Raw genomic sequence first — 22,099 nt, forward strand, 5'->3', positions numbered from 1 at the left:
ATATTGAGGTATCTTCTAGTCTTACATTATGATTTTCCTTAGAATTATAGAAGCAATAGTATGTTTTGTTGTCAGACTTTTGTAAATGCCTTTTTACCTAATGTAGATATCAATTTGTTATCTAATAAAAAACATAGCTGAAATGAGAATGGAAATTCTATTATTATTATTATTGTTGTTGGTAGTGGTGGTCGTGGGGCTTAAACTCTGGGCCTGAGCGCTGTCCCTCAGCGCTTCAGCTCAAGGCTAGCACTCTACCACTTGAGCTACAGCACCACTTCCGGTTTTCGGGTGGTTTATTGGAGATAAGAGTTTCATGGACTTTCTTGCCTGGGCTGGCTTTGAACCTTGATCCTCAGATCTCAGCCTCCTGAGTAGCTAGGATTATAGGTGTGAGCCACTGGCACCCAGCTCTCTATTATTATAATTATATGCTGTACACTTGCATATCATTATGTGTATTTTGTTTTAAATATATTATTTTTAAGAAGTTATCTGTAAGTAGTTCGACAAAGGGGTTTCAATTCAGCATAACAATTTTGAGAACAATGCCCCTTGATCAGTGTCAGCTTTTCCCATCTCTCTTGACCCCACCTATCCCGCCAAGACTTTATGTATTTTTGAATGCATTTATTTAATTTTTGATGTCTAGTGAAACATTATGCTGTATAGTCTATATATATGTGTAACCAAAGTACATCTTAAAAAACATCTTTTGCTTCGTTGAATCTTGATTGTTGATGATTACAATTTCTTTACACATATAGTTAATCTTATATATTAAAATTGACTTACCTTTCTGTTTTATTTCAGGGGGAAAAACCAATCAACTCAATCTCCAGAATACTGCAACTAAAGCAATTATTCAGGGTCTTATGCCTGAGCAGAATTACACTGTTCAACTCATTGCATACAATAAAGACAAAGAAAGCAAGCCAGCCCAAGGGCAGTTCAGAAGTATGTATTTACAGATGTTAAAGTTATATCCAGGGCTGTGTCCTAAGACTAGATTTGAGGCTGTGGTGTTATATTCTAAGGGGTTACCTAATTGTTTTTTTAGATTTACAGAGATCTTGAAATATCTTTCATCTAACCTTGTATGAATCGCTCCAATACCTGCCTTTTCTTTTCCAGCATTGTTGTATTCCCATACATTGTTTAAGATTTAGCTTTTAATTAGTTAATTAATGTTTTGCTGATTCTGGGGCTTGAACTCAGGGTCTGGGCACTGCCCTTGGGCCTCTCTGTGCTCCAGCTTAGCATTCTACCACTTGAGCCACAGTGCCACTTCTGGATTTTTTTTTTTTTGGAATAGTTTATTGGAGATAAGAGTCTCAGGAACTTTCCTGCCCTGGCTGGCTTTGAACTGCAACCCTGAGATCACCAGCACTAGCTAAGATTTAGCTTTTAAATGCCTTCCTTAACATTGTCTCCTCCATTGTGGTTAGACAGTTCTTCAATGTACTTTCCAGAGCTTTCTCTTTGATTATATGATAAAGCAATAGTAGTTTTTTTTTTTTTGGTGACAGTACTGGGGCTTGAACACAGGGCTTGGGTGCTGTCCAATGAACCATCTAAAAACCAGAAGTGGAGCTGTGGCTCAAAGTGGTAGAGCACTAGCCTTGAGCAAAAAAGCTCAGGAACATTGCCCAGGCCCTGAGTTGAAGCCCCATGACTGACCAGAAACAATATTTTTTTCCTTATTTTAGAAAATACCTTCTTTGATCTTGCCATAAAGTCAATCCCAAAGTCTTGGAGGTCATGGATCCTGGAGCTCTGTATACAATCATATTATATCTGGGCTGTGTACACCTAATATACATAATGTTGGGAGACGTATTTTTTTATTTCGAAAAGAACAGAAACCAAGCAAAACTGCTAATTTGCTACCTCCTCTTCAATTTTTGAACAGAGACATTTGACAAATCTCCCTGTCTGCAGGACATACAGATGATATAAAAGTTATGATTGTGTGTGTGTGTGTGTGTGTGTGTGTGTGTGTGTGTGTGTGTGTGTGTGTGTATGTGTGTGTGAGTGAGAGAAAGAGAGAAAGTATACTGGGGCTTGTATTCAGGGAGTTGAGATCTCCCCTTGGCTTTTTCTCAAGGCTGGTATTCTACCACTGGAACCATACCTCCACTTCTGGCTTTTTACTAGTTGATTGGTGATAAGAGTCTCTTGTATTTATCTGCCTAAGGTTGGCAAGTTGGCTTTGAACTTGGATCCTTAGAGTTCAGCCTGCTGAGCAGCTAGGATTATAGATATGAGCCCACTGTTACATTCTTTTGAAACTCACATTGTTCAGGAGCTCTAGAAAAAGATTTTAGGTTATTTTCAGTATAAATAAGCCCTCTGTCTCCTTGTACTGGAGCTGAATGCCTCTTTGGCTTATGGAATGACTGAAAGAACTTCTCTTAAAGCCTCTGGGTAGCAGTAGGAGGAGAAAAAGACTATGATTCATTCACTTGAAGCTGAAGGTTTTGTGATTGTTTCAAACATTTTATTAACTAAGCAGCAAGAAGAAACACAGGAGACCCTAAAAAGCTTCCTTAGTAACTACTTATTCAAAACACATTGAAAAGAAATCCATTTGTGTGTGGCTTGCTCAGCTCTGTGGGATAATGGCAGTGAAGCAAGTTAACTGGTTAACAGATAAATTATATGTAAGTACCTCTCATTTTAGCTAGGTTATTTTTGTTGGCAGAATAGAGGGATTTGTTCTCCTCAAATAGCAGTTTCTTAGAATAAAAATAAAATATTTTTTGCATGACTTTCTTTCCATTTTCCATGTCAGCTTGCTCCCTGTAGGGTTGGAGCTAAAGCCTGATCTCTCTGCCTTGAGGTTCCCATAGCTGGATCCAAGAAAATGATGCTCAAGGCAAAGCCTTGAATGATTTGGATTCTTCATTAAGTAAAGCTTTTCTTCTGTTTTTTTTTTCTTTTTTTTCTTTTTTGGTGCCATTCCTGGGGCTTGAAATTAGGCCTAGCTTCTGGGTGCTGTCCTTGAGTTTTTATGCTCAAGGCTAGTACTCTACCCCTTCAGCCGCAGTTCCACTTTGGGCTTTTGTTTTTGTTTTGTTTTGATTTTTTTGTAGTTTATTGGAGAGAAGAGTCTCATGGACTTTCCTGCCAAGGCTGGCTTCAGATCTCAGCCTCCCAAGTAGCTAGGATTACAGACGTGAGCCACTGGTGCTGGGATGCTTATTGGTTTTATGAAATATGTTTTATCCTCCTGCTTTCCCATTTCGTTGTGAATGATCATGCCAGTTATAGCAGTTATGAAAGATTAAATTTGTTTGACACATCTGCCCACAATGAATACTTAAACCAAAGCCTTTACTACTTTTCATTCCTTATGGCAAGATTGAAAAAAAAAAAAGGAGCAATCTTCATATTTGAGGATGACTTAGTGCTCTAAGTCTATGCATACTTTCAGGGCTTGCAGGGTTTTTTGCACAATCCAGTGAGTTTTTTTTTTTTTTCTTTTTGGGTCCGGTTGTGGGGCCTGAACTCTGGGCCTGGGCACTGTCCCTCAGCTCTTCAGCTCAAGGCTAGCGCTCTACCACTTGAGCCACAGCGCCACTTCTGGCCTTTTCTGCCTATGTGGTGCTGAGGAATTGAACCCAGGGCCTCAGGCATGCAAGGCAAGCACTCTACCATTGAGCTACCTTCCCAGCCCATCAGTGAGTATTTTCTTATAGCTGCTCACTGACAATGTTGTGTTTCTTACTTTCTTTGCAGTTAAAGATTTAGAAAAAAGAAAAGATTCAACCAAGCCCCGAGTCAAGGTTGTTGACAGAGGAAATGGGAGTAAACCATCTTCACCAGAAGGTCAGATATTTTTTTGATGAGCTCATTTGGGAGTCGGTTTGTATAGTGCACAGACAATGCACATGTGCACACTTGTGGGTCCCATTAGCAGAGTAATACAATCTACTATGAAACTCACCCTGGGCTCGTTTCCACCCCTTCCATCCTTCCTCACACATAATAGCTGTCAACACTTGGGCCTGTGACCTCTCCATCACTTTTCTATGAATGTTCAAGTATACACATGCAGCCTGTCACGTTATGTTCCTTATTTTCTGTATTGTTTTTGCATTCTAAGATCTTCCCTGTCATGATATACAGGAGGATGGTAATTATACACATCCACGCTGTGTCTCCTGGAAAGCAAAGCACTTCTAAGCTCAGTCCTGTGATCTCACACTAATAGATATCCACATTTCTATGACTCGTTCTTCATGGTACCTGTGAAGAGTAAGATTTCCTTGCAGACTTCTTCAGGATAAATGGTGTAGCAACAAGAAAAAAAATATTTCAAATGTTGCTCACTCTTGAGTAGTGTTAGGTTTGATTATTAGTACACCTCATTTTTCCTATTATCTTTACTTAATGATATATAAAAAGTTGTAAAAGATGCTTCCATTTAACATATCAGTTCATGAGTTCAATGCATCTTGATCTTTGCCATCCTGTCCATCATTCTCCTCATCTCTTCCAACTCCACCCAACCCCTCAAATGATCCGCTCTCATTTTTTACATGACCAGATAGTTATCTGTGGAGTATATTATTAGTATTTATCAGTTGTCCTTTTATGGATGACTATAGATGTTTTCTGATTCCCACTATCATAAACATGCTACACACAGCATATTTCAAATACAGAATTGTAGGTTAAAGGATTTATAGATTTCTAGATTTATAGCTAAATAGCAGACTGTGGATGCAGTGTTTATTTCTATCTATTTCCAACATGTGAAATCTTCAATGTTACCAAAAATTCCCAATACACCTTATTAGTCTGACTTTCATTTTTCTGATGAGGAATGATCTAATCATTTATACATTTAGTAGTGAATTTTTTTTTCTGTTCAGTTTTCTTTCATGTTGTCATTCTAAAAAATACTTTAAGAAGTCTTCTAAATATTTTGCATACAAAACCTCTTCTATCACACTGGTGGATACCTTTCCTTCTATGCATGTGGTAGAATATTCCTGGATTATACATCTCAAAGTCAAGTTTTTCAGTTGAGTATATTTATCTTTTTATTGTTACCTTGTAGTTTATGTTTTTATATCTAATATTTATTAATTGATTATATTTTTATTTCCTAGCCTCCCAAGTTGTATGCTTATGTCATTCACTGTTAGTGTTTCTTCTTTTCTGTCATATGCATTTTAAAATCTGCAAGTTTCCAAAGGCTGCTTGAGCTGTATCACATAGATTTTGACATATACCATTATTATTTTCTAATTTCTGCTAGATTATCTTCTTTAATCCATTAGTTACTTAAAATATGTTTAGAATTTCTAAACGTGAAGATTTTAAAACATTTATTTGCTGTCAATGTTTAACTTTTTATTGCATGTAGTCAGAGAACATGGTGTGAAGGAATATTGTTTGAAATTTCTTAGGACACCTTAATACTTAAATGTGTTCAATTTAAAAAACATTCCACATGTTCTTAAGAAAAATGTGTTTTAGTCTCTACTAATGTTTACCCATTCTTACTATATCTGGTAATTTTCCTTTAAATACTTAGATACATATGCAATGTTACATTTTCCTAATGAATTTTATTATGTGTTATTTGTAATTATTCTTGTTCACATTAGTAATTCAATATTTGCCTCAGAGATTATTTTCTGAACGATTAATATAGTTTTGCCATCTTTGTTCTGGTCTTTAACTCTCATTGTATTTGTTTCCTTGGGTTTCAAATGAGTAATCTTTGTAAAGAACATTTAGTGGCCTTTTTTTTTTAAGTATTGGGGATTGGCCTTGGAGCCTTGAACATGCTAGTCAAACACTTTACCACTTATACTGTACCTATAGCCCCAGAGAGTGGCATTGAAATATTCCATCAATCTCTGTTTTATTTGGGGGCTTTTGTTACTTATATTTGTTGAAGTTATTCATAATTTTGGACTTTCCATTTATTTGTGCTTTCTGCCACCTTGCAAGTTTCCTATCATCTTTTTTTTTCCTGTATCCTTTACTTGTAATCAACAAAGTTTCTCTTTGTTTCACTCTCTACTGATATGGAAAGTATTAATATTTTTGTATAATTGTAATAACAAATCTAACATGTTGGCTGGGCACTGGTGGCTCACACCTGTAATTCTGGCTACTCAGGAAGCTGAGACCTGAGGATCTCGGTTTGAAGCTGGCCTGGGCAGCAAAAGTCCCCATGAGACTCTTATCTCCAATTAACCACTCAAAAACAGGAAATGGCCCTGTGGCTCAAGTGGTATAGTGCTAGCCTTGAGTAGAAAGAGGCTCAGAGACAGCACCCAGGCCCTGGGGTGAATTCAAGTCCCATAACTGACAAAATAAAGATCTAACTTAAAAAGCCTAAGCTTAATCAGTAACTTTACCATTTCTCACAATATAAAAGTGTATACTGATTTTAGGGTGTCATGCTACTATCTGTCTATCACTATCTGTCAATCTATTTTATTATATATTATTTTATACTTTTGTCACTCAGTATTCAAGTCCACTCTTCTTTTATATGTATAACTTCTTTCAGAGAGAGTGGAAAACATGGCTTGCTCCCAGTACTGTAGAAGCCATCTACTTATATTTTCAATCAAAGGAATCAGTAGATTTGCTAATCTATAGACACAGCTGACAGACAAACTAATCCATTAACTAGTGTTCAACATTTGTGGTTTTTTTTTAAATTTTTTTATTGTAAAGATACTATACAGAGGGTTACAGTTACATGAGTGAGGTAATGAGTACACTTCCTCTTGAACATTGTTACCCCCTCCATTGTTTTCCCCCTACCATCCCCTCCCTCCCTCCCTTCCCCGAGGTTCTTTTTTTTTTATTGTGATTACATAATTTCCGGAAATTCACAGTATTGTGGAATAATGATGCTCATTTAAAGTCACAAGTTCATTCTAACTTTCCTGGAGCAAATTGTCTATCACAGTCTGTAATATATAACAGTGCTCACATGTTATATACCATATATGTGATCAGCAGCATGGGGATATTTGGTAGTGGTTCAACCAGATGAGTGGGAGTTCTTTGTTTCTTAAGTCCTGTTAGTTTTGTCATATCACCTAACATTTTGGATTTAGCATCCACTTAGCAGGGAGACCATGTACTGTTTGTCTCTTCGTTCTTGGCTTACCTCGCTCAACATGATTCCTTCTAGCTCCATCCATTTCCCTGCAAATGCCATTATTTTGTCATTTCTAATGGCTGCATAATATTCCATTGTGTATAGATACCACAATTTTTGGATCCATTCATCTGTGGTGGGGCATCTAGGTTGTTTCCATATCCTAGCTATTGCGAACAGTGCTGCAATAAACATGGAGGTGCACGTGTCCTTGTATATTGGTTCCTGTTGTTCAGGGTAGATGCCTAGAAGTGGTATGACTGGGTCGTAAGGGAGGTCAATCTTTAGCTTTCTAAGGACCCTCCAGACTGCTTTCCAAAGTGGTTGTATAAGTGTACATTCCCACCAGCAGTGTAATAGCGTTCCTCGTTCTCCACATCCCCTCCAGCATTTGTCGTTGGCTGATTTGTGGATGTGGGACATTCTGACTGGGGTAAGGTGGTATCTCAGGGTTGTCTTTATTTGCATTTCCTTCACCACCAGGGATGATGAACATTTCCTCATGTGTTTCGTTGCCATTTTTATTTCTTCATTTGAGAAGTCCCTCTTTAGTTCCCTTGCCCATTTAGTAATTGGTTTGTTAGGTTTGGGAGGGATTAGTTTCTTGAGTTCCCTGTATATACAGGATGTTAACCCCTTGTCTGATATATTGCTGGTAAATATTTTTTCCCAATTAGTTGGTTGTCTTTCTAGCTTGGTTGCGATAGCTTTATCTGTGCAGAAGCTTTTTATTTTAAGGTAGTCCCATTTGTCGAGTCTCTCTCCAACTTGTTGTGATCCTGGGACTCTGTTCAGGAAGTTCCTTCCTGTGCCTATTAGTTCAAGTGTCTCTCCTACTCTGTCCTGCAGTAGTTTCAGAGATTCAGGTTTAATGTTAAGGTCTTTAATCCATTTTGAGTTGATGTTGGTGCATGGTGATAGGCTGGGGTCCACTTTTATTTTTCTGCATGTGGCTGCCCAGTTTTCCCAGCACCAGCGGTTGAAGAGGCTGTGTTTCTTCCATTGTATGTCTTTGGCTCCTTTGTCGAATATCAGCTGGCTGTAGGCCTGTGGATTTATTTCTGGATCTTCTATTCTGTTCCATTGGTCTTCGGGTCTGTTTTTGTGCCAGTACCATGCTGTCTTTGTTATTATAGCTCTGTAGTAGAGTTTGAAGTTCGGCATGGATAGCCCTCCCATATTGTCTTTATCCCCTAGAATTGTTTTGGCTATTCTAGGTCTTTTGTTGTTCCATATGAATTTTTGGACTGTTTTCTGTATTTCAGTGATGTACGTCATTGGGATTTTAATAGGAATTGCGTTGAATTTGTATATTAGTTTTGGAAGTATTACCATCTTTACTATATTAAGTCGGCCTATCCAGGAGCATGGGAGGTCTTTCCATTTCCTAGTGTCTTCTGCAATTTCTTTCTTTAACTTTTTATAGTTCTCATTAAATAGTTCTTTTACATCTTTGGTTAGGTTAATTCCTAAATATTTTATTTTTTGGGAGGTTATTGTGAATGAGGTTGCTCCCTATATTTCCCTCTCTTCCTGTACATTGTCAGTGTACAGGAAGGCAACTGATTTTTTGTGGGTTTATTTTGTATCCTGCTATTTTGCCGAAGTGATTTATGATTTCTAAGAGTTTGGGGATGGAATTTTTGGGATCGTGGAGGTATAGTATCATGTCGTCTGCAAAAAGGGACAGTTTAACTTCTTCTTTCCCTATGCGGATCCCTTTAATGTCTTTTTCTTGCCTTATTGCACTGGCTAAGGGTTCCAGGACTATATTGAAGAGGAGTGGAGACAGTGGGCATCCTTGCCTTGTTCCTGATTTTAGGAGAATTGGTTGTAGCTTTTCCCCATTAAGTATAATATTGGCTATTGGTCTGTCCTAAATGGCTTTTATTGTTTTTAGAAATGTTCCTTCTATTCCTATTTTCTCCAGAGCTTTTAGCATGAATGAATGTTGAATTTTGTCAAAGGCCTTTTCTGCATCTGTGGCGATAATCATGTGATTCTTGACCTTGGCTCTGTTGATATGTTGGATTACATTTATTGACTTACGTATGTTAAACCATCCCTGTGTCTCTGGGATGAAGCCTACCTGGTCATAGTGAATTATTTTTTTTTATGTGTTTCTGGATTCTGTTAGCTAGAATCTTGTTAAGGATCTTTGCATCTGTGTTCATCAAGGAGATTGGCCTGTAATTCTCCTTTTTTGGTTGGGTCTTTGCCTGGTTTGGGGATGAGTGTGATATTGGCTTCGTAGAATGAGTTTGGGATAGCTCCCTCCTTCTCTGTTTCTCTGAAGAGCTTGAGAAGTATGGGTATTAGTTCTTGTTTAAAGGTCTTATAGAATTCTGCTGTGAATCCATCTGGTCCTGGGCTTTTTTTTGTTGGAAGACTTTTGATAGCTTCCTGTATCTCATTATAGGATATTGGCTTATTTAATTGGTTAACTTCTTCTTTGCTCAGTTTGGGCAACTTGTATTTCTCTAAAAATGCATCCATTTCTGCCCGATTTTCTTCCTTTAGAGAGTATAGCTTTTGAAAGTAGTCTGTTAGAATTGTTTGGATATCTTGGGTACGTGTTGTGATGTTTCCCATGGCATCCCTAATCCTATTAATATGGGTTTCCTCTCTTCTTTTTTAAATTAATCTAGCCAATGGGCCATCAATTTTGTTTATTTTTTCAAAGAACCAGCTTTTTGTTTGGTTTATTTTGGTTATGGTTTTCTGATTTTCTAATTGGTTAATCTCTGCTTTTAATTTGGTTATCTGGCTTCGTCTAGTAGCTTTAGGTCCCATTTTTTCTTGTTTTTCTAGCTGTTTTAATTGCAACATGAGATTATTTACTTGGTCTGTCTGCATTCTCTTGATATGGGCACTGAGGGCAATAAATTTGCCCCTCAGGACTGCTTTTGCTGTGTCCCACAAGTTTCTTTGTGAGGTGTTTTCATTTTCATTGAGTTGTAGGAAATGCTTTATTTCTTCTCTGATCTCTTCTGTTATCCAGGCATTGTTAAGGAGTGTGCTGTTCAATTTCCATGTATTAGAGAAATTTCTGCGGTATACTTTGTTATTGAGAGCTAGCTTGATTCCACTGTGGTCAGATAGGATACAGGGGATTATGTCGATCCCTTTATATTTGCTTAAGTTCCTTGCATGAACTATGATATGGTCTATTTTGGAGAAAGTTCTGTGAGCTGCTGAGAAGAATGTGTACTGTGTTGTTTTAGGGTGAAATACTCGGTAGATGTCAGTTAATTCCGCTTGGAGTATGGCCTCTCTTAATTCGGTAGCTTCTTTGCCAATCCTCTGGTTGGTAGACCTGTCCTTTGGTGAGAGTGGTGTGTTAAAGTCTCCTAGTATTATCGTATTGGGATCTATTTTATTCTGTAAGTTTGAGAGCATTTGTTTGACATATCTGGGTGCACCAATATTTGGGGCATATAAGTTGATGATGGTTATATCCTGCTCTTGGATTGTTCCCTTTATTAATATGTAGTGTCCGTCCTTGTCTTTCTGTACTGATTTTAATGAAAAGTTTATTTTGTCAGATATCAGGATAGCTACACCTGCTTTCTTACTGGGGGCGTTTGATTGGTAGATCCTTTTCCACCCCTTCACTCTGAGTTTGTTTGTATGTTTGGTTGAGAGGTGGGTCTCCTGAAGGCAACAGATGGATGGGTCTTGTTTTCTGATCCAGTCCTCAGTTCGTTTTCTTTTAATTGGCGAATTCAGCCCATTTATACTAAGAGAAAGTATAGAGAGATGCATTGTTGTCCCTGTCATTCCGTTTTCCTAAGTTTTTCTTCTTTCCTTTCCTCCTGTGCTTGCTCAGTTAGACTTTGAGTAACGCCTGTTTGGGGCAGGCCCCAGTTCCTGGTTGCTTTCTTCAGGTTGTGTCCCCCCCTTAGAATTCTTTGTAATGCTGGCTTAATGTTTATGTATTCATTTAGTTTTTCTTTGCTATTAAAAGTTTTCAGTTCTCCATCCAATGTGAATGCTAGCTTTGCCGGGTATATTAGTCTGGGTTGCAGTTATTGGCTCTCAGGGCTCGTATGGTGCTTTCCCAGGCTTTTCTTGCATTCATTGTTTGTGTGGAGAGATCTGCAGTGATTCTTTTTTCCCCGTTGTAGTATAGCTCCTTCTTCATTTTTGCTGCATGCAGGATTGTTTCCTTATTATTCAGATCTATCATTTTTACTATAATGTGTCTAGAAGTGTTTCTCCTGGGGTCTTGCTTGTTGGGTGTTTGATAAGCTTTTGTGATGTAGTTAAGATGGTCGTTTTTGAGGTGGGGAAAATTTTCATTGATTATCTTGTTAAATAGGTGTTGCACTCCCTTGCTCTGGAATTCCTCACCTTCGTCCACTCCAATTATGCGAAGGTTAAATTTTTTAGCATTATCTGCTTGCTCTTGAATTTCCTTTTGGTTTAATTTGAGTGATTTTTCCATATCTGTCACTTTTTGGTACAGTTGGTGTATTCTGTCTTCTGTATCTGACACTCTACCTTCCATTTCATTCACTCTGTTGACAGTGGATCCCTTTATGGATTCAATGTTGGTTCTCAGAGTACTGATCTCACCTCTCAATGAGGTATGCATTACCTCTAATTTGGCGTTTATCTCACTTCTTACTGAGGTTTGTGCAGCTTCTATTTTTGCATGCATCTCTTGTTTGATACCCTGTATCTCTTTGGATAGTTCATCCTTGTGCTCTTTCAATTTCTGATCAATTTCTCGCTTTATTTCTTGAGTCATTGCCTCCAGCAACCCTTGGATGTAGCTTTTGTCTTCCATTCCTGCTTTGCTCCCACTGGGGCTCTTCCCTGCGTGGCTGCTGGCTTTTGAGGCGAGCTTGCTGTCCTGGGTGGTGGTAAACCTTGTGATTTTTCTCTGTGATTTTCGCATGGAGGTTCAGGAGACTGCTCTTCAATTTTGTTTTGGTGTGTCTGTCTTTGCTTGGTTGCTGATTCTGTATTGGTAGAGAGAGTCTGTGCCTGATCTGGGTTCTGTTGGGAGCCTATTTCCAGCTGCTATTCTGACTTACTTAGGATTCTCAGCTCTCTGCTGTAGATTGCTGGCAGTTCCCGCCTTTGGAAGGGTTGAGCAGCCTAGACTGCTTGTGTTTGCTCCTACGGGTGCTCTTGTGAAGAACAGATGCTCTGGATGCACTCTCCCAAATACTGGAGTCTGCTATGGGCTCCTGATGTGTTTTTGTTTGTTTGTTTTGGGCTGGTTGTGGGCTTGAACTCTAGGTTTGGGTGCTGTCCCTCAGCTCTTCAGCTCAAGGCTGGCACCCTACCATTTGAGCCACAGCACCACTTCTGACCCTTTTTGCTTTTGTGATACTGAGGAATCCGATCCAGGGCCTCATACATCCAAGACTATCACTGTATTGCTGAGCCACCTTAACAGTCTGAGCTCCTGCTTACTATCAGGTGCTGGCAGCCTGTGTTGCCCAATTCCCAGTCTAGGGTATATGGGTGGAGTTTTGGTGGGGTTTGGGCTTCTCTTGTCCTGGGCCTCCAGGTCTTTTGTTGTCACAGGCGTGCTTCCCGGGGAGTGTTGTTTCCTGGTTTTCTCCCCTCTGTTGAGGTGTATGCTCAGCTTTTTACTTCAGTTGGGAGGAGTTGGTCGTGTTGTTCAGGCGCCGGATCCCCGGGCCTGGTTCTGGCCCCAGCCTGGAGTGCGCTTGTTTGGCCTGTGCTGATGTGTATACCACCTAGGTTATGCAGCCTGGAGCACACTCGTTAGGCCTGTGCTGATGTGTATACCACCTAGGTTATACAGTCTGGGGGACACAGTTCAAATTTCTTCTACTGTTGGTAGTCTTGACCCAGGGGTGCTGTTCCTGGCTTGGGCATTTAAGCTCCCTTCCAGGGGCACTCTTGCTCTGGCCTGGCCAGCTGAGTGTGCTCCACGGGCTGGTGGAGCTCTCAAACAGTTCCCAGTTTTAGTGGGTCCTGTGGTCCGGGTGTTGAGGTAGGAAGTCTAGGTCAGGGTCTGGGGATTCCCTCCAGCTCTGGTCTCCCTTGAGGGATACACTTCCCCTGTGGGGTACTCACCCTGGAGCTGGTTGTTTCTGTGTGGTGTAGGTCATCAGTTGTTGTTGCAATCCGAGTTCAGTTGGGGTGGTTGTGGGCTGGGTTGGGCGGTGGTGGCTCTGTGTGATTCTTTTCTGTCTCTGCCTCTGTCGAAGCTGTCGGGTCAAAAGTGTCCACGCTCAGGCAGCTTCTTCGCCGTGCCTCTGGGGCCCAGACCTCTGGGGCCCGGACGGCCCCGCCGGGTCGTTGGGTGGTCTGCGGACAGGTCCCTTTGTCGCGCTGCTGGTGCCGAGCGGCTTTGGCGGGATGGAGCCTCTCTGCTTGGGTGGAGAGTGAGGGGTGGGGGTGGGATCCTCGTGGAGACTCCCGGCTGGTAGGTTTCTCTGTTCCTGGCGATCCGCTGTTCTGCAAACCGGTACCTGGTGATCTGCAAGTGGCCCCCTGTGTCTCTGGGGCTCCTGCAGCCCCCGCCGGGCCGGCTGGCCGGCGGCTTGGCGCACTGCCTCGCGGCCAGTAAAGGTTGGGGGAGGGGTTTTCGCTTTTCTCTGTTCTGAAATTCTTCTTTTCCTCTCTTTCTTTTTTTGTTATTCTCCGCCTCTGGTTTTTCTCTGAGTGTTCGTCTTTTTGTTGTTGTCGGTCTCTTAGGGAGATTAAGCGTTGGAACTCGAACTCTCTTTTTGGTTGGAGAGAGCTGTGGCGTTTCCCTACTGCCCCGTCGCCATCTTGGTCCCCCCTCAACATTTGTGGTTTTTTAAATCTGGAGCATATAAATCTAGATTTGAACAGGTATTACTTAATTTTTTTCTCTCCTATTTGCTTGTTATGAATTTTTGAATGCGTAGGTTAATTTGTGAGGATGTAAAACCCTGACAATGGTCAAAAGTAAAATAAGGGATAATAAAAAGAAGTATTACTTCCTTTATAACTTTCTCTTAGCTTTACTTACCTAATACTTCATAATATTTAGGAACCAACCTCTCAGCAGCATCTCTCCTCTTCTCTCCTCTCCTCTCCTCTTCTCTCCTTTCTTCTCCTCTCCTCTTCCCTCCCTTTACCTTCCCTTCCCTGTTTAATTTCCCCTCTCTTTTGATAGTACTGGAGATCAAACTAACCTTGAATACCCAGGAAAGTGTTATTAGTGATACATCACTCCACAACTCATTAGTTTATGGCTTGTTTGTGTTTCTATCTGTAAAAGCAGAATTTGTTAGATTTTTTATATGAGATTTTACAATTTGAAGTTTATGTTAGCATATTTTGTCATTCAGTACTTAGAGACTCTTTGAGATGAAATCAATTGTCTATGTATTGATTTGTGGTTGGTTCTAGCATTTTTTTGTTTTTTGTTATTAAGCCATGGTTTTATGTTCCTAAACTGTCTAAAATTCTCTATTCTTTCCCTGATGGCACCTTTTTCTTGCTCTTCCAAAACATAGGATTGAGTCATATGAATTCAAACAAAGATATGGTCAATGGGAAATTGAGGGATATTGGCATGTTCTCTGATAAATACTAAGGAAATCTAGAGAAGGAGCATGCATTCATAGTCCATGTGCTTCCTTGAAGACATGTTCACAGAGGGATATTTCCACACCCACTGTCAGGCAGGTGCTATATGTAGGTATTTATTGTAGTGATGAGGACCTGAATGAGGGAGGAAGGTATCTCAGGAGATTTTGGGGATAAAGGTGATTTTACTCACAAGGAGGGCTAAATGAGGAGGGTTGCATGAGGTTTGTGCAGAGACAGGACTTTGTGAGGTTACTGGATGTTTGAAAGAATTCAGTGTCTCAAGCTTAATGCTCTACCATTTGAGCCATGCCTTTAGTCATTTTGCTTTAATTATTTTCAAATAGGGTTCTCCTTCTGTTTGGATTTGCCTATCTATAGCCCTATTTGCTTGCATCTTCCTATTTATACTCCTCACCTAGCTGGGATAACAAGTACATGCCACCAAGCCTAGCCTTTATAGGTTGAGATGAACTTCTTCCCAGACTGGCCTTGAACCATGCTGCTCCCAATCTCTACCTCCCAAGTAGCTAGGATTACAAGTGTAAGCCACTGCACCCAACTAGAAAATTATCTTGAGAATTAATTTATGAGTAATAGTGACAATTCAGGGAAGTATTGAGGATCCTAGGAAGCTGATTGGGGTAGGAGAGCATTAGTGGAGGTTACTAGAGACAGAAAATTCTTCCTTACTTTGAATGTTAATGAAAAATTTAATGTAATCCCTCTTCCAAGATATAATAGGCCCATGATTCACATCAAAGTGTATTGCTCTTTGTTTTCCTTAAAACCTCTAACCTTCAAGTATAAGAGTCTTTATTGAGGGGCTGGGAAGGTGGCTCAGTGGTAGAGTGCTTGCCTTGCATGCCTGAGGCCCTGGGTTCAATTCCTCAGCACCACATAAGCAAAAAGAAAAAAGCCAGAAGTGGCGCTGTGGCTCAAGTGGTAGAGCGCTAGCCTTGAGCTGAAGAGCTGAGGGACAGCGCCTAAGCCCAGAGTTCAGGCCCCATGACCGGACCCCCCCCAAAAAAAGAGTCTTTATTGATAGTGTCTCAGATACAGAAATATTTCACAAATTTTAGACTTTTAGTTTATATGTAGAGCTAAGAACAGTAGTAGAAGTTGCTATGCAGTTAGTTGCTTGCTTTTAATCTATTGTACATGTTTCTTCAATAATCCAAAAGTAGTTCTACAAAGAAAAATGGTATTTGCCTTTGAGCACAATATTGGCACATGTACACAAGTAGCGGTTTCTCCATTGTTTTCCAAACAGCCTTTTCTAGTTATTTTTGGAGTTTTACATAAGAATGCATAACAGGATTGAAAAAGATTATGAGACAGATAAGAGAAGTAGCATAGAGTTACTTTTTTCTTTCTTTCTTTCTTTCTCTCTTAATGATTATTTTTAGACTGAGGTTACTGGTCTTCATTATCATTATTTTTAGATCTCTTCAGAGTAAGGAGTGAGAGTCCTGGAACTCTCACTTTAGGGGAAAATTATGAGATGAGTTTGTTATTCCTTCCAGAAGTCAGCAAACTATAGCCCATGGGGCAAATCTAATTGTCTAGGATTTACTGGAATCCATCTATGCTCACCTATGGCAGAATTACCTATGGCTGGATTTCTGCAAGAGTAATTCCAACTGAGATCATATAGCCTGCAGAGACCTAAATATTTTCTCTTTTGTCCTTTTCAGAATAAGGCTGATGACTCTTGCCTTGGAATATTCAATACTTTTGAATGTGTTGGAACAGAATCCTTCACTAAATTGAATAATTCTTTTTCCAAAGACAGTGGGTCTGATTTGCTGCTCCCAATAAGAATTACTTGGCATATACTCTCATTGATGTCCCTTCAAAAGTTTTCACTTCTTTTGCTGGGCACTGGAGGTTCACATCTATAATCCTAGCTACTCAGGAGGCTGAGATCTGAGGATTGAAGCCAGCCCAGGGAAAGAAAGTCCATGAGATTCTTATTTCCAATAAACTACTCAGAAAAAGCCAGAAATGGAGCTGTGGCTCAAGTGGTAGAGTGCTAGTGTTGAGCAAAAGAAGCTCAAGGACAGTGCCCAGGCCCTGAGTGCATGCATGTGGGGGCGCACAGACACACGTGCACACACACACACACACACACACACACACACACACACACACACTTCACTTCTTATACCCTCATATTTAAATTAAAAAAATCTGAAACACAGGAATTCCCAAGAATTAGTTGTGATAATCCAGTAATTATAGTCATATTAGAATGTATGGCTGCAAGCATGGAGTTTTATGCCTATAATCCCAGCATTTGGAAGGGTAACACAGGGAGATCATGAGTTTAAGGCTGTTCTGAGCAATATGTCTCAACAAATATATTAACAAAACAAATGTCTCAAACAAAACAAAAAACAAAATATCACCTCAATATTAGAATGCACATTTTGTGTTTTTTTTGTGTGTTAATATTGGTTCTTATACTCAGGTCCATTGACTCTTGATTAGCATTTTCACTCAAGGTTGGCACTCTACTACTTGAGCCACACACAGAAGTGGTTCTGGGTTTTTTGCTGGTTAATTAGAGATAAGAGTCTCTTGGATTTGCCTGCCCTGGCTGACTTCAAACCTTGATCCTCAGATCTCAGCCTCTGGAGTAGCTAAGACTACAGGTGTGAAACACTGGTACCTGGTTTAGAAATTATATATGTTAATGCCCATCACAGGCCAACTTTTAAATGTTTATTTAGCAATGACTGCACAAGGAGGTTTGGTAATTAAGGAGGTTCGATAATTAGTGCTGAGGGATGAGTTTGATACTGAACTGAAGAATTCTACCTTAATGGAACTTATATAGCCCAACAGAAGTCACCTAAGTACCTGTTTACAAGTAAAGCCAAGCAGAAAAGTTCATGAGACTCCATCTCAGTGGAAGAAGCTGGGCATGGCAGCATGACTTGAAATTCCACCCATGATATGGAAAATACACTAGTCTATCAGGCATGGCCCACTTTAGAAAAACAAAAAAAGGAAGAAAAAGAAAAGCCTGTCTAAGAAAATATCCAGTTCATAAAAGCCCTGGAGGCATATCTCAGCAGTAGAATGCCTGCCTAGCAAACATGAAGCCTTAGTTCTGTTTTTTAAAGAATTATAACATATTAAATACATACACCAGTGACATAATAATTCATAACCATATTCAAATATTATGTACTGTACATAATTTTATTGATGTATTTAGTATATACCAGCATCACCATAAGCATATCAGGAACATATTATGCCATATGACAGTCCAGTGGCTATGATATCTCTAGGTTTTATGAATTTTTTCAAATGTGTTATAATCACACAGTACCACTATTGTATGTGGTTAGTTGTTGACTGAAATGTCATTACAGTGCATTTCTGTGTTTCAACCATGGTTGGATCTATGACTCTCTCCTGGTATCTGCTGCTCTTTCTTGCTTCTTCATCCTTGAACTACTTTTCTCGATGATAACTTTATTTCTAAGCAAGCTTAGCAATAAATTACCTGTGATAATAATGCAAGCTGCCAAGTAGTGCTCTCCAGGACAATCATACAGTACTGAGCAATCCTTTGTCATATGGGAGAAAGCCCTTTTTTTTTTGTCGATTGTGGGGCTTGAATTCTGTGCCTGGGTGCTGTCCCTCAGCTTTTCAGCTCAAGTTGAGCATTCTACCACTTGAGTCACAGCACCACTTCTAATTTTCTGGTGGTTTATTGGAGTTTCCTGCTTGGGCTGGCTTTGAACCATGATCCTCAGATCTCGGCCTCCTGAGTAGCTAGGATTATAGATTTGAGCCACTGGCACCTTAATTAAAACAGCAGTACTTAACTGGGTCTGGTGGCTCATTCCTGTAATCCTAGCTACTCAAGAGGCTGAGATCTGAGGATAGTGGTTCAAAGCCAGCCTGGGCAGGAAAGTCCATAAGATTCTTATCTCAGATAAATTACTCAGAAAAAAAATCTGGAAGTGGTGCTGTAGCTCAAGTGGTAGGGCACTAGCCTTGATCACAAAGAGGCTTAGGGACAGAGCTCAGACCCTGAGTTCAAGCCCCAGGACCAGCAATAAATAAATAAATATATAAATAATTAAATAAAATAGCAAAATTGGGGTTTCAAAACGCAGAGCCTTGTAGGTAGTTGCTAGGCAAGCATTTTATTATGTAAGCCACACTGCTGCCTGTTTTGCAGATAAGGTCACATTTTTTTACTTGAAACAGCCTGGACCAAGATCCTCCTATAATGGCTTCCAGAAGAACTGTAATGACTGGCACACACCCCTATGCCCAGCTTATTGGTTGAGATTGAGGAGGGTGGGGACAGTAGCGGTTCTCACTAAATTTTGCCTGAGCTGACCTCCAACTATGATCCTCTTGATCTCTGCCTCCCAAGTAGCTGGATTGCAAGGACAAACTAGGGAACCTTGACCTTATTTGTCTAGTTTCTATAGTGCTGTGGGCCTAAACCATAGCCTCACTCATTCTAGATAAGCACTCCATCACTAGTGTTATTATTATTATTTTTTGTTGGTTGTGGGGCCTGAACTCTGGGCCTGGGCGCTGTCCCTCAGCTCTTCAGCTCAAGGTTAGCGCTCTACCACTTGATCCACAAGGCCACTTCTGCCTTTTTCTGCTTATGTGGTGCTAAGGAATTGAACCCAGGGCCTCATGCAGGGAAGGCAAGCACTCTACCACTGAGCCACCTTCCTAGCCCCCCTCCCTAGTGTTATTTAAAAATTTTTAAAGGGGAATTTTTATTGGTTCACTGATTCATTGGTTCATTAATTCATTGGTTTATTAATTCATATTTCCATCCTTGACTCAACTTCTTAAAGCAAGGAAATACAATAACCAGATAGGTTACTCCACAGCTGCAGTGATTGGATTAGCTCAAACTGGAATACTAGTACTGAGAATGGTATTGGGCAAATACACTTAAGCCAAATGTAGGAGTTATTGTATGTACTTTGTGATTCCCTAGCTTATTTCTGAAATGTGAACTATTAAAACGAACTTCTGCCACCTCATGAAAGAATTGAAGAATTTCATGAAAGTGAAATTCCAACCATACAAAGTAGAATTTGATCACTCATTCAGAATTTGATCATACCTTTATAACAGCAACTTTAGTTGCCCCTGGTTTCTGGAAAAATTAGATTTTCTTTGAAGAAACAATGATCTGTCATATGCATTCTCAAAGAAAGTTCTATCATCCTTCCAAGAGCAAAAATTGTTTTTTGGAGCAAAGAATGAAAAAATCTTATTTTTAAACATATAAAACATATATATGCATATAAACCCATCCATATATATAGATAGATATGAACAGACAAATAGTATATCTACAGTATTAAAATTTCATGAGGTGGTTGTTAGGAGAAAAAGATTTCTTATGGGATGATGATTTACAAAGTTAGAGAAACATGGATCTAATGCGACAGATGTAGAGTAGAAAGCCTATCATGTGACATTAGCCTCCTTTCCTCTCACTTTGGCCTCCAGGTGTTTTGTGGCGTTTTGTAGAAACACAGAACAACTACAGAGATGGTTGAGTCAGAAGGTGCTAGACAGGAAATATGTTTCATGGTTCTTAGAGTCTCTGTCACATTTTTCTAGAGAAATCACAACACAAGTTGAAAGGATTTCCGGACTGAGGTGCAGGAGGGAACGTGGTGGCATTGTTATAGGAGAGTTTTCTCACTGTCCTTACTGCTGATTGCAGTGTGGCTTAGCAGATAACACCCAAGTGTTTTGGTCAAATAGACCTTGAAATGTAATCCTCCTCTGAATCTATGTAGTCTTAGGTATGGTGAGTCACCAAATTTCTGTTTCCTCATTTGTAAAATGAGTGAGACAGCCATGCTGAGAAGATGACCTGCTGTCGTGATACAGCTCTAGTGCAGAGAGGTTCATAGGGGAAGTCACTTTCTAGACAGTTTCCCTCTCCTTTTCTTCTCTTTTCCCTTTCTAAAAGTAAACGGAGTCATCTCTCATCATCCACCGGGGATTGGTTCCAGGAGCACCTGCAAATACCGAAATCCAAGGAAGCTCAAATCCCTTATGGAATGACCTTGTGTTTGTATACACTATGAAATTCTTCCATATGTTTAAAATCATCTCCAGATTAGTTACAATGCCAAAGCAATATGAATAGCTGTTAGATTATATTATTTAAAGGAAAATGACAAGACAAAAGTGAACATATGTGCAGTACAACACAGTTTTTAAAAATTATTTTCAGTCCTTGACTAATTGCATTTGCAGATGTAGAACTCTGAGGATAAGAAAGACTGACAGGGGGCTGGGAAGGTGGCTCAGTGGTAGAGCGCTTACCTTGCATGCCTAAGGCCCTGGGTTCGATTCCTCAGCACCACATAAGCAAAAAGAAAAAAGCCGGAAGTGGTGCTGTGGCTCAAGTGGTAGAGCGCTAGCCTTGAGCTGAAGAGCTGAGGGACAGCGCCCAGGCCCAGAGTTCAGGCCTTACGACCGACCCCCCCCCCACAAAAAAAGAAAAAAAAGAAAGACTGACAGTATGAATGGACTGAATTAATTAGTATCTTTATAGTTTTAGTAGATATCTGTATCATATTTAGTTTTGACTTGTCTGAGACTTGAAGAATTTGAAACAAGATTTTTTTTGGGGAGAGGGGCCTTTTCATTAGCATTAATTAGTTGCCCAAGGATGTTTCATTTTGACATATTCATGATGCATACACTCTACCTTGGTTAAAGCTATTCTCCCTCTTCTCTCAAACGAATCTCAATAATCCTCAAGGTTCCATGTTTACACACTTGTACAGAGTATTTGACCATATTCACTCTTCTTTGCTCCATTTGCTTTCCCCACCTCTGACAAGTACTATCTTAGACAGGACCTGTTTGACATTCAAGGAGAGATGTTCTAAACTCCTGGGAGAAGATTAAGAGAGATTATCTTTATCTAAATACTTTTTTTGTGTGTGCCAGTCCTAGGTTTTGAACTCAAGGCCTGTGTGCTGTCCTTAAGCTTTTATGCTTAACGTTAGTGCAGTACCAGTTGAGCCACAGCTCCACTTCTGTTTCTTTTTTTTTTCTTTCTAGTTTATTGGAGATAAGAATCTCATGGACTTCCTCTGGTCTCAGCCTCCTGAGTAGCTGAGATTACAGTCATGAAGGCCAGTGCCCAGCTATTTTTATAAGATTTAAAAAAATTGTCAATTGTATGCAATAGTGTGTTTCACTATGACATTTTCATACATGTATAGGCCATATTCACCCCTGCATTGCCTTCTATTTCTCCTCTCCTCCTATAACTCGGCCCTTTTCTCCCCATATAGTCTCCAACTTCCTTTCATATCTTAAAAAAAATCTAGCTGATTTTGACAGAAAACATGCTTTATGTTCTTCTGCATCTGGTAC

The 22,099-nt window shown here is 39.8% G+C and overlaps 1 protein-coding gene across 3 annotated transcripts in view; it reads left to right on the forward strand.

Annotated features, from left to right (window-relative positions):
* Col14a1 (collagen type XIV alpha 1 chain) overlaps nt 1-22,099 on the forward strand; it is a 197,498-nt gene that overhangs the window by 26,816 nt on the left and 148,583 nt on the right. For all 3 annotated transcript variants that reach the window (XM_069991329.1, XM_069991330.1, XM_069991331.1), the window contains exons 4-5: nt 814-957; nt 3,742-3,831. In XM_069991329.1, the coding sequence (XP_069847430.1) occupies nt 814-957; nt 3,742-3,831 (234 nt within the window). The remainder of the gene's footprint in view (nt 1-813; nt 958-3,741; nt 3,832-22,099) is intronic.

The sequence above is a fragment of the Dipodomys merriami genome, unplaced genomic scaffold, assembly GCF_024711535.1.
Source record: "Dipodomys merriami isolate MVZ:Mamm:240054 unplaced genomic scaffold, mDipMer1.0.p SCAF_4, whole genome shotgun sequence".
NCBI classification, from domain to species: Eukaryota; Metazoa; Chordata; class Mammalia; order Rodentia; family Heteromyidae; genus Dipodomys; species Dipodomys merriami.